The sequence below is a fragment of the Lepus europaeus genome, chromosome 14, assembly GCF_033115175.1.
Source record: "Lepus europaeus isolate LE1 chromosome 14, mLepTim1.pri, whole genome shotgun sequence".
NCBI lineage: Eukaryota > Metazoa > Chordata > Mammalia > Lagomorpha > Leporidae > Lepus > Lepus europaeus.
The window spans coordinates 4238815-4252361 of record NC_084840.1 but is presented as its reverse complement, the minus strand read 5'-3'; the positions used below and the strand labels follow the sequence as shown (position 1 = coordinate 4252361).

Here is a 13547-nt window from a genome sequence, read left to right as displayed (position 1 = left end):
CCTTCCGAATCTAAACCAGCTGAGCCCTAAGCGGTCCAAAGAGAACTCCTGGTTTCTGACTCCCATTTCAACACTTGAGCCCCTTCAGTCTTTTGTTTCTTGGAAAATGGTATTATCTTTCCTACCACAGTTAACACTTCAGGATTACCCAAGGAAGGCTCTCCTCCCTTACAGCTCACATCCCCAAAAACAAGTGTTATAGGCTGTATCCGTCAGTGTGGTTAGGACCCGGTCACAACCAGACCCGTACAGCTGCCCTGCTCTCTGCTCCACTCCTCCACATTCGCCTCCTAAAATGCCTCCACTCAGTTCCCCTACTACTCTTCTTGCCACTGCTTATGTTTTTTAAAACAAAACCCACAGAACACCAATGTGTTTCCAATGACTTCTCAATACAATGGAACTCCAGGCTCCAGGATGGCGTGGACTCACCCCACGTGCCCACGTCTCCGCAGCCCCTTCCCGTCATTCTGCCTTGCTTATTCTACTTGAGAACACGGGCCTCCTTGGGGCTCCTCACAGGGGCTTAACTCAGTTCCACTTCAGTGCCTCATCCTTGCATTGCCTACTTGCTCCTCCTTGAGCGTCACTCCAAGGTCTTTGCAGATAGCCCTCTATAAAGTCCCATATCACCTCACTCACCCAACACAAAACGCTTTGTCCTACTCTTGGTTCATCTTGTTTCTTTGAGAAATTATAATAGATCCATAACCTCTTTTACAACAATCTGAAACCCAAATAAAAACAGAATTCACATGCTTTTTTTGTTATTCATTTGGTGGTAAAACTTGATCTGAACTCATTTAGAGAGTAACCACTGTTGAAATGAGGGAGCACTCTTCTCATAACCATGCTTTATGAAGGAAGTTAAAAATCACACTTGTGACAAGATAATACTACAGTTCATTTTCAATTATAGCAAATGGCACATATAACCATGCTCAGAAAGTGATGTGCTTTATAATGATTTATGTGGAGTTAGTGAGCTATGACTAGCCATGAGTCAGCAGCTATTAGGAAAATTCCTGTGTCAGGACACATAGTTGTTATCTCTGAATTCCACACCTATCTTGGGACCTGGAACATAATGCCACCTAGGGCCAATTTTTATAGTGACCACTTCTTCATCACTGCTGTGTCTGTGCACATAGCAACTAGGGAGACTCTCAAGAGCTCAGCTACATGGTCCACTCACAGAAGAGGGGAGGACGCAGCTCCTGCTGTCCCGTGGCTGACTCACACGTTTCAGCTGAAACCTTTCTCCTGCACGTCCATCACTCACGGCCCACTTCCTGTGCGGCACTTACAGGGTACTGTCATCACCTTCCACCGCACTGCCCCTCCTGGCCCAGACCCCTACTTCTGTAAACCACACTCTCACAACCCAGACAGGTCATTTGGCTTTTTGCTTTCTTTTTCTGAAACCACTGTTTTACTCCATCAAACCGGTCATTACCTCCCCACCAGTGACTTCTAGGTCCTTCAGATCCATCTGCTCTTTTACTTCCTTATCAGTGTCTCCCTACTCCCAGACCTCATTGCAAAAGGACAGACACATCCCTGCTTTCAGTTGCTTTCCCTAGCCAGACACCATGAGTCATCAAAGTACTTTTTTCAATAGTGCTGATCAAATCATTTTATTGCTCTGCCACAAGGCATTAGATATTTTCCATTATCAACAAAATTAAGTAAAACAATTTCTGCCTGGAATTCAAATCTTTCCATAGCTTAGCGCTAAGGTTTTACCCAAATATACCCCTTATTCTTCACCAATGTGTGCACAATTCCTGGGCTGGTTGTTTTTTAGTGATTTACAAAACAAACAGGAAACAAAAGTTTCCTGTGAACATTTTTTGTAACATTTCACAGAAAGATGGATTTTTTTTTTTTTTTTTTAATTTTTGACAGGCAGAGTGGACAGTAGAGGGAGACAGAGAGAAAGGTCTTCCTTTGCCATTGGTTCGCTCTCCAATGGCCGCCACGGTAGGCGCGCTGTGGCTGGCGCACTGCGCTGTTCCGATGGCAGGAGCCAGGGGCTTATCCTGGTCTCCCATGGGGTGCAGGGCCCAAGCACTTGGGCCATCCTCCACTGCACTCCCTGGCCACAGCAGAGAGCTGGCCTGGAAGAGGGGCAACCGGGACAGGATCGGTGCCCCGACCGGGACTAGAACCCGGTGTGCCGGCACCGCAAGGCGGAGGATTAGCCTGTTAAGCCACGGCACCGGCCCAGAAAGATGGATTTTAACCCCCACTTGATAGAGTCTTCCAAGCTCACCTTGAACTTAAATCCTATCACCCCTAAAAAGTCTTTATTGGAGTTGTACTAAATCTCTCTATTACCCTTACCAGGTATAAATACCTTATCAAATAATAATATTCTAGGTGTGTGATAGTAATTTACCATGTTTCATTTTTCTCTCTTTAAGTGGGATTGTAACTTTCTTGAAAAGTACTATGTTTTACTGCTATCATTCCTGCCAAAGAATTTAGCATGATGCAGAGTCCACAACCATAAGTCATGCTCAGTAAACACAATTTATTCAGCAATGGACATTTTTAAATGAAAGTTTTAAATCCTCCCAGCAATGTAGTAGAGTGGAGGAGCCAGAAGTACTTAGCAATTGAAACACTGATGTTTATTTTTTGAAAATTTTCCAAAAGGAAAAGGTGTTTAAAATTATCCTACAGGAGAAGAGAAACATTCTGTGGTATTGAAGTCCAGTTGTTGATAAGACTTCCAGAAGTTAATTTGGCTCTTTGATATTTTAAGTATATCTCTGATATTTCAGAGATTATGTGAATGTTTTTCTCTATATAACCATTTTCAAACTAAGAATCTTCAGAAGGAATAAGTATAGATATGTCTCCATTCTTTTTTTTTTCCCTCAATAACTCAGATAAAGCTACTAAAACTCACATAAGATGCACCTGAAAATGTTCATCTGGATACAAGACCCATGCGACTAAGGGAGGACACAGGGGGCTGGCGCCGTGGCGTAGCAGGTAAAGCCACCGCTTGCAGTGCTGGCATCCCATATGGACATTGGTTCAAGACCCAGCTGCTCCATTTCCCATCCAGCTCTCTGCCATGGCCTGGGAGCATAGAAGATGCCTTGGGACCCACATGGGAGACCTGGAAGAGCCTCCTGGCCCCTGGCTCCTGGCTCCTGGCTTCAGATCAGCACAGCTCCAGCCATTGCTCTATCTGGGGAGTGAATCAGCAGATGAAAAACCTCTCTCTCTCTCTACTTCTCTGCCTCTGTCTCTCTGTAACTGCATTCAAATAAATAAATAAATCTTTTTTTAAAAAAAGTGGGGGCGGGGCACAGCTCAGATCACACAGAAGGCAGACAGTGAGGGTCGATGGTGAGCTGTCGTCTTCGTGTGGGCCTCAGACAGGTGGCTGCCCAAATCAGACACATTAAGGTCCAAAGACCACAGCTGTAGATAAAGCAGGCTCCTCTGACTCTAGATGAACCCCACTCACTCACTCACCAAACCATCATTTACTCTTTTTTCCTTAATTCTATATATTTGTGGTGCACAGAGTAAAGATCAAAGATCAAATCATGGTGGTTAGCATTTCTGAGTCAGGTTTCCCCTTGAGAATGAATACTGAGTAGAAGTTCAATACAAAAAGTAGCCACTGTGAAGATATGATAACAATACTAATAATAGCAATAAAACTATTGTAGTTTTCTGGGATACTGCAGGTGATTGCCTTCATAGCTCCTTAACATGGTCTGATGGGTAATAATATGATGGCTTTTGTTTTTAATAATGAGAATCCGATATTGAAATCGAATTGAAATTGAATAATGAGAATCCGATATTGAAAGATCTGCATGAGATATTTCAGCTTAGGATTAGGAAAGAAGGGCCAACACAGAACCTAGTGCTCTTCTGGCCTTATCATGACACTTCAAGGAGGGAGCAGGGGAGAGGATTTATTGGTCATACAGAGATATCTGACAAGCATGATGGTGCTAGTTTTCAACCAATTCCAAAAAAAAAACTCAAGAGCTCACAAGAGAATAGCTACCGGGGGAGTAAACAATGACACCACAGAGCCTAGAAGCTGCACCTCCCCACTACAGGCTCCCTCACAGTCAAAGCTGTGGTTCTTATTCTCCTCACTTCAGAATGGCTAAAATCCAAAACACAGAGAATAGCAAATGCTGGTGAGGATGTGGACAAAGGACACTTATACACTGTTGGTGGGAATGTAAATTAGTGCAGCCACTGTGGGAAACAATGTGAAGATGTCTTTAAAAAAACTAGAGGCTGGTGCCGTGGCTCACTAGGCTAATCCTCCCCCTGTGGCTACGGCACCCCGGGTTCTAGTCCCGGTTGGGGCAGCAGATTCTGTCCCAGTTGCCCCTCTTCCAGTCCAGCTCTCTGCTGTGGCCCAGGAAGGCAGTGGAAGATGGACCAGATCCTTGGGCCCTGCACCCACATGGGAGACCAGGAGGAAGCACCTGGCTCCTGGCTTCGGATCGGCCGCACATCACTGGCCATAGTGGCCACTTGGGGGATGAAAAGGAAGACCTTTCTCTCTGTCTCTCTCTCTCACTGTCTAACTCTGCCTGTCAAAAAAAAAAAAAAAAAAAAACTAGAAACAGATTTCCCATATGATTCAGCAATCCCACTACTGGGTAAATACTCAAAAGACTTGAATACAATTATCTAAGAGATACCAGCACCACCATGTTTACACAGCACTGTTTACAATAGCCAACATTCAGAATCAACCAAAGTGTCCATCATCAGATGAATGGATAAAGAAAATATGGTAGGTATACACAATAGAGTATTATTGAGCTACAAATTTGCAGTTAAATGCATGCAATTGGAGGATGCTGAGTGAAATAAGCCAGACCCAGAAAGGCAAATGCCATATTTTCTCCTTTATATGTGGGAGCCAAAACTAAAAAAAAAAAAAAAAAAAAAGAAAGAAAGAAATATCTGTGTGTATCAGTATTGCTGCAAAAATAGTTTTTTAAAACTCTTTTATACCTCTGTTAAACCAATGGTTAAGAAAGCTTTACTACTACAAATTTAATGATATGTGATTGTGTTACAATTTACTATATATGGGTGAAATAGTCATTTCGGGTGAAACAGTGATTTTTCCATTCAACTACTGCTTACAGCCATTGCCTATATTCCCAACAAACTAGGGTCTTTTTACTGGTTAAACTTTTTTTTTTTTTGTATTCTCTAGTTTCTGACCTTTTTTTAAAATTTATTTATATATTTGACAGACAGTTAAAAGGAGGGAGGGAGGAGAACAGAGAGAGAAAGAGAAAGAGAGATTGTCTACTCCCCAAATGGCTTACTTCCCAAAGGCCACAATGGCTGAAACTGGGCTGATGCGGAGCCAGGAGCTTCCTCTCCAGAGTCTCCCACCTGGGTGGCAGGGGCCCAAGTACTTGGGCCATCTCCCACTGCTTTCCCAGGCTCATTAGCGAGGAACCTGGATGGGAAGTGCAGCAGCCAGGACTTAAAACAGTGTCCATAAAGGATGCTACGCCACAGAGCCAGCTGCAGATTGGACTTCTTATTCAGTGAAGTAGTAAGCCTTTTTATTGTAAACTAATTTTAAAAGCTAACTAAAAATAAAATAAAAACATGAAAAAAGATAAAAATATTTTTAAAAAAGGAATGCACTTTGTGAACTTGACCTAAGATATATAAGTAATACTACATCTGCTTAGGGCCTTTAATAAACATTGAAATTAGCTTTATAATTGTTAAACAGTTTATAATATCATTTCATATTAAAAGAAAAATATATCAGTGGTATTAAGAAAAATAAAAGACTTACTGGAAACTTAGTTTGGGCTTGCCACTGCTTTCAGGAGTCTACACACTTTATCTCATTTTTATTATTGCTTACAAAACACTGCAGGAGGGTCTTGTCCTTATTTAGCTGATGACAAAACTGAGGCTAACCAGGTTATACAATCTGGCCAAGATGGCAGTGTATCTGAATATTCCTATCTTCTCTCATGTCTTAACTTCTTCTTTTCTCCTTTTTAAGATTTATTTGTTTATTTATTTGAAAAGCAGAGTTACAGAGAGAAAGAGAGAAAGAAGGAGAGATGGAGAGCTCCCATCCACTGGTTTACTCCCCAAGTAGCTACAACGGCTGGAGCTGGGTCAGCCCAAAGCCGGGAGCCTCTTCTGGGTCTTCCACGTGGGTGCAGCGGCCCAACAAGTTGGTCCAACTTTTACTGCTTTGCCAGGCCACCAGCAGGAAGCTGGATCAGAAGTGGAGCATCCAGGACTCAAACTGGCGCCCATATGGATGTCAGAGCCGCAGACAGTGGCTTTACCCTCTACTCCACAGCACCAGCCCCTTGCCTTAACTTCTTTAATGATTACTCTAACTTTCTTGTACAGACTACAGAATGGGGACAACATGCAAAAGAGGGGAGGAGGGCCACCAGCAATGTCCAGTCCATCCCACTATACATGCTCAGTCTTCAGAGGAGACAACACTGTACTACAAAAATAATAAAGGATTTTTGGACCACTTCTCAGCATTGCTAATTCTTTTTTGTGTGGTAATAGGCACATCACTTAATCTTTGAGGTTTTAGTTTTTGTTTTGTGAAGCAGAGCTAAAAATATCAACCTTGGTGGATTGCAGGACAAATGAAATAAACTAACAAATGCGATACATGCTTTCTGAACATTATTAATAAACACTTGTTCAACAGGGAATTTAAATCATTTAAAATTCTTGCCTGAGAGTAATCAGTCAAGAAAAACACTGATACAGTGAAATTGCAAAAGGATTCTGGATATAAATCTGCTAATTGCACTCCATTTGTGATGAGCTTTCTTACGCTCCTGGTGTGACTGATCTCACTGAGATACTTTTCCTAAAGATAGAACCAGTCCCAGCAGCCAGAGTCAGCAATGCCCCTGCCCCGAGGGTCAGCCCCAGCAGAGCCAGCAGAAGCATCACACCGTGCACCTGTGCAGCACCTATGCACTGAGGCCAAGTAAGAAGGGTCACCATGATCCCTCGCCCAGCAAGGCATCTTCATCAGCTGCTACAAATACAGACTGGGATTCTGCAGGTGCTGAACTTGAGAAACCAGAATAGCACTTTGAAAGACAAACACACCCGATTAATAAAAATATAACCAGCAAGTAAAAGAACATGCATTGCCTAAAAGCATGAGCTTGTTTAAAGTGATGGAGTAGTGGGTAAAATTGAGTCAATGGCTATGTCCACGATTTTATTTCTCCAGCCTCATGAAGATAAATTAGTTACTCCATTCATGGAATGTTCTCTACAACTGGCAAGTCACCTAGCTTGATATTTTCAAATCTCCTTACATTACAGAAAGTATGTTAAAACAAGCACCCAAACCTGTTCCTGCCCTCCCTCTAAAGATCACTGGAAACCACGGGCTCCGGGAAATGTGTGGATCCAGGGAGGACGCACCTGCGAACATGAGCTCAGAGACGTCGGGCTTGACATGCAGGCAGGTGAAGAGCGGCAGAGGGCACTGCGCAGTGCTGACTTTTTCCTTCAGGCTGCTCAGGGTAGTGTGCATCCTCTGGAACACAGCACAGAAAGGGATGGCTCGAAAGACACGTAGAGCAGAACTTCCAATCAAAACACTTCACGTTTTATGTTAAAGAGAAGTCATTCCTTCCGGAAATCTCTGGGTCCTGAATAAAAAGACTAAACACTAGCTCTAAGAGAGGAATTATCTGCACCCTATTCTGCCTAATCGTCAGACAAAACCTCACGCTGTGGTCACGTGCCACATGCACTCGCCCCACGCCTCCCACCCCCTTTCCCAACTCTTTCCAGGTAATGTCCACTCTTCTCTACTTTTAAAATATCGTTGCATTCACCTCCTCATCTCAAAAGACTACCATTCTTGGAAGAAATGGGCAGTTAAGACTAAAAATATGAATTTTCCAAAGAAAAGGAATACAAATCCGCCCCCCCCCCCAATCAAAGCAGATATTAGTTCGGTCAATTAGGACACCTTAGCTTGAAGCGTTGAAGAGTTTATACCTTCTGGCAAGGCAGCGGCAGCTCTAGTGTCTGCCATGGACACACTGGTGAACAAGTGAGTACGGTGATGTTTACAAAATGAGCCATACTTCCTTTTATTTAAAACATGACGATATTTTTGTTGTCTACTTGTCTCAAAAGGATGGCACATTGAACCAGAACTTACATTGTGAATTAGCGTTTCTCCTATTAACATCCCAAAGATATCCGTAAAGGTGACAGGTTGGCCAGAGCTTTTCTTCTTCCATAAAGACTCGACATATCTTTTAACCTTCTGCGGTGTGAGAAGTAAGAGGGGGTTGTGGCTAACGTTTTTCATTAGCTCTTCATTAATCTCCTGTGGCCCTTTCTCTGGAAAATCAGGGTGAGAATACAAGGTGGACATGTACCTGCAGAGAAAACAAGACATCACCAGTAAGGGTGGAAGGCTTGACACAGCAGTCCTCCGGGAAAGCAGGCAAGACGACACACAGAGGAGGGAGGGATGTTTGGCTAACTGCATTCTCTGGCTGGAGACATTAACCTAACTGAAGCAAGAATGCAATGAGCAGAGAGGAGCATCCTACAACGATGCAAAGCAGAGGAGAGGTCTGGAAGGAAGCACTGGCTCCCCACGCAGGGCCTGGACGAGGCGAGGACCATGCCTCCTCCGGGGCTGACTGCTCCATCTGGTCTGCCAGGAATGGGTACCTCTCTCAGACCGTGAGAAACAGGGGACCCGTCAGAGGCATATAAATAAATGGGCTTGTCTAGATGTATTACCAGTCCAGCAATTTAATCTGACTTTCCACTGTGATTACCTTCATGTAGAAAATTCACTGTCCCAACTACTATGAATGACTAATTGTGTTGACCATTTTTTTTTAGTCATCCATTGGCAAACGAGAACAAAATCCCAGACCCTGTCAACTCTAGGCCTCTGAATTTCTCAGCATGCTTCCCTGAAGGCCAAATCTGGGGGAGGGGTCAAGGCTCTGAGATAAATGCCTTCTTGTGGATACTCTTAGCCACCAGCCATTTGGCAACTTGGGGTAGCACTGGAACTCACCAAGGCCTTGGCACTTGATGTCTAGACCATAGACATTCAGTTGTCACCTCCTTTCCTACAAACCAATGTTTCTGGCATTATAGGTCTCAGACTGAATATTAATCACTTGCTTACTCATCTGTCACCCTCAATAAACTGTGACCTCCTTCAGGTCCTGAAATAAGATGGTCCTTATTGGTGCACGTTAGCACAGTCTGATGAATTCATGGAACAAACTAAATGAAAGATATAAACGCTCTACCACTTCATCTAAGCAAAGAGAAAACATCACATTTTTCCCCTTGGGATTCAAATAAAAATGCCTATCCTAAGGGTTTCTCTTCCTACAGGGGCCAGAGAGCTCCCACTTTGTTCTAGCACTGGGCTGGTGTCTGGAAGACGCACAGTAGCTTTCAGTTCTTTTATTTTAAAAATGAGAAAAGGAAGGATTGGTGAATTTAAATAATATGCTCTTATTCCCCAATTAATGACAGCCACTGGAATTCAGGATTTGCCATCTTTTCTGAAAGGCTTTACTTTTCAAATCTGTTAAGTAAGATTTTAATTCTTTAAGATTTACTTATTTATTTTGAAAATCAGAGTTACAGAGAGAAAGAGAGAGAAATAAAGAGAGAGAGATCTTCCATTTACTGGGTCACTCCCCAAATGGCCCTAACAGCCAGTGGTGGGCCAGGCAGAAGCCAGGAGTCTCATCTGGGTCTCCCACATGGGTGGCAGGGGCACAAGCATTTGAGCCTTCTTCCACTGCTTTGCTAGGCTGGATTGGAAGTAGAGCAGCCAGGGCATGACCCAGTGCCCATGTGAGATGCCGGAGTTGTAGGTGCTGGGTCACACAAAGCACCATAACACCAGCCACAAGATTTTAATTATTAGAAACAAAACTATTCCTACTTCACAATAAATTGCAATTTCTTCTGGGAATCCAAGTTTTTGGGAGATGAGTTGGGAATAATGCCAGGTTAATAAAAGGAGAGTGGCTGGTGCCGCGGCTCAATAGGCTAATCCTCCGCCTGCAGCGCCAGCACACCAGGTTCTAGTCCCGGTCAGGGCACCGTATTCTGTCCCGGTTGCCCCTCTTCCAGGCCAGCTCTCTTCTGTGGCCCAGGAGTGCAGTGGAGGATGGCCCAAGTGCTTGGGCCCTGCACCCCATGGGAGACCAGGAGAAGCACCTGGCTTCTGCCTTCGGATCAGTGAGGTGTGCTGGCCACAGTGCGCCAGCCGTGGCGGCCATTGGAAGGTGAACCCATGGCAAAGGAAGACCTTTCTCTCTGTCTCTCTCTCTCACTGTCCACTCTACCTGTCAAAAAATAAAAAAAAAAATAAATAAAATAAAATAAAAGGAGAGTAATGAAGGGGCAATGAAAAACAAACTCAACCAAATAAAAAAATAAAAAAAGAATGAGAGAGAAAAATTCCTTAAAGGGCTTTTTTTGGTCATGAACAGACTTCATAACTATTCCCATGCATGTAGTAAAGGTAAATCAAATTAGCTTACTCTGAACTCGAGCCTAATCGCCAAATATTTATTTAAAAAAATACAGCTTAGAACATATGCAAGATGCAGTCACTCATTCCTATAGTTATCTCAAAGTCTGCAATATGATTCACCCAGACCAATGCAGATGTGATTTTCTGGACCTTGTCATGCTTTTTAAACAAATGCACACACTGATGTTATGGCTTTGGCTTATATTTAAGAACATCATAAAAACAGGAAAATAAAGTATGATCACACTAGGTAGTCACTTCTGAAAACAGTCAGGATATGGCTCAGTCTTTATGGGAACACTAAGAAGAAACTCTTGGCTATCATTTACCAGGAATAATTCCATATTCATGGGTCACTGGGTTGCCCTTAATTTGTTTAAAAAAAAAATATGTATCCTGCCACTGTACATAGTTTGTATTCGCCATGGATTCTAGAAAGCTTAAATCCAAAACTGTGTTGCATGTCTCCCAAAGCTAAACAACAGAATTTTTTAAACTTTTTTTAAAAGAGTTTATTTATTTATTTAAGAGGTAGAATTACAGAGAGAGGAAGAGACAGAAAGGTCTTCCATCAGCTGGTTCATTCCCCAAACGGCCACAACGGCCAGAGCTGGGCCAGTCAGAAGCTAGGAGCCAGGAGCTTCATCCAGGTCTCCCATGCAGGTGCAGGGTCCCAAGTATTTGGGAGCTGGATTGGAAGAGAAGCAGTTGGGACATGAACCGGTGTCCATATGGGATGCCAGTGCCACAGGCAGAGGCTTAGCCTACTATACCACAGCACTGGCCCTAACATCAGAAATTTTTAATATGATTTATAATTACATTTTTCCTCTTCTTAAATTTGTCCTTAATGTATGCAATAAAGCTTTACTCTATAACAAGATATATTAATTCCTTTCTATAATGAGACAAGATCAACATAAGGAGAAGAATGAAAGAATATCAATAGGCACCTTAGTCACAATAATTTTTTTAAAGTCAGATGAAAGGAAATGATATGCTCATTCTGTTGGGAGTGGCCATATCTAACTGTTCATAGAATGGTATAATTATGCAAATCTGATTTATGTTACATGAATTCCCTCTCCATCTGTTTCGCTGGTCTTTAAATGAAATCAATCTATGATTGCAACATGTACCTCTGCCCAACAGATTGCCTCTAGCAAGATCTGAATGCTCTTTGTTTTTGTTTTTGTTTTTGTTTTTGTTTTCCTTACTTACAATCTAAGAAAACCTAGGACTCCACACCATAGTTTCAGAGGTCATTCTTCTAAGGGGCCAAAGTGTGTATGGCTTGCAACCCAGCCCTCTCTTCTTGTTCCATACAGGATGTGCAGTGCATTGCTGTTCTCTAAAAGTTTAGGTAAACGTATTCATTCATGTTCTCTCTTTCCTTTCTCTCCCTCTCTTCCTCTCTCAAAGAGCAGCTGTCTAGGGAATATGGGCCCTAGTGAGAGAAGACGCAGAATACGTGAAGCACTGGCATTGGGTTCATGGTTTTTGCTTGATTTGGTATTTACGAACACATATTCCTTAGGGTTTGCAAGTGTGGGCTGGACAGCCTTTCAATGATGTCACTGCAATTACATCCAAGACTCCAGTCTGGGATTTGGTGATAGCCAAAGACGGATTAGTAGGCAATAATTACTTTTACTGTGGAGCTCTATAAGCATAAATTGCTTTATTTGCTGTGTTCCCATGGTTGCACCAATCAAGATTCATATATTATTGGTTTCTGTGAGTTTAAAACTGTCTACAACACGTAACTGTCATCCAGTTTCTCACTACATAGTTAAGCCTAACCATCTCTTTACCAGTAGATGATTCTCAATTATACCAATCACGGTTCAAAAAAGTAGGTATCTGGAGGTGGCTGCTGGGCACAGTGGTTAAGTTGCTGCTTGGGATCCCTTCAGCCCATATCTAGGTGTCCATTTGTCCATTTTGAGTTCTGGCTACTCAGCTTCCAACTCAGCTCCCTGCTAATGGGCACCCTGGGAGGCAGCAGGTGATGGCTAAAGTGCGTGGGTCCCAGCCACTCATGGGAAAGACTCAGGTGGAGTTACAGGCTCCTGGCTTTGACCTGGCCCAGCCCTGTTGTGGGTGTTTGGGGAGTGAACTAGTAGATGGAAGACTTCTATATGTTTCTCTCTCTGCCTTTCAAATAAAATTACAATAAATAAATTTTTAAAAGCGGATGCTTATTTCCCCATAAATCTGGAAATATTTGTCTCTAATAATAGCAACATATTTATACAATGGGATATTTAATTTTCTCCACATAAAAGTATTTTTGGTTAAATGTGAAATTTTCAAGGCCAAGTCATGCCAGAAAAGAAGAAATTTTCATTTTAGTCTTTGATGCCAAAATCACATGATTGATGTTTTAAAACACCAGTGTTAGTCCCCCGGGACTTGCTGAATCAGAGTCTACATGAATACACATGCAGACTTTACATGCTTTAAAAAATGCTGAGAGTGATTCTTGTAATGCAATTAAGATTTGGAATGACTTATAAGACAGTTGACATTTGTGGGGCAAGTATCCTGATACCCCAAAGAAAGCCCTAGATTAATTTTTCCTATAAAATGAAGTTGTTTATGTATATTTTCATTTAGTCATTAAACAACCATTACCTCAGGCAAGCCAAGCACTGCACCAAGAGGGAGAGATTCACTAGGGAACAGGACAAGCTTAGTCCTCACCCCAAAGAACATATCTTCTCTCCTGTCTCTCTTGATCCATGAGCTTGTCACTTCCTATCTGACAACATGGGTTAAAATTTCTTATTTTTATTAAATGTTCCAAGAATTCTCGTTAAACTGAAGTCTTCCTTCTGAAATTTTGTTCTAGTTAGTTTAATGAATTGGGTCCTCTTATCTATACATGCAGAGATGTTCCAAGCCATACACAAATGGCTGTCAGCATCCTAGCCCCTTATGATGATACAAGAGAATGGTGGTA

The 13547-nt window shown here is 42.5% G+C and overlaps 1 protein-coding gene across 2 annotated transcripts in view; it reads right to left on the bottom strand.

Annotated features, from left to right (window-relative positions):
- Positions 1–13547, bottom strand: part of PLA2G4A (phospholipase A2 group IVA) — a 150518-nt gene that overhangs the window by 40286 nt on the left and 96685 nt on the right. For both annotated transcript variants that reach the window (XM_062211524.1, XM_062211525.1), the window contains 2 exons: positions 8213–8435; positions 7462–7576 (listed from right to left, as the gene is read on the bottom strand). In XM_062211524.1, coding sequence (XP_062067508.1) covers positions 7462–7576; positions 8213–8435 — 338 coding nt within the window. The remainder of the gene's footprint in view (positions 1–7461; positions 7577–8212; positions 8436–13547) is intronic.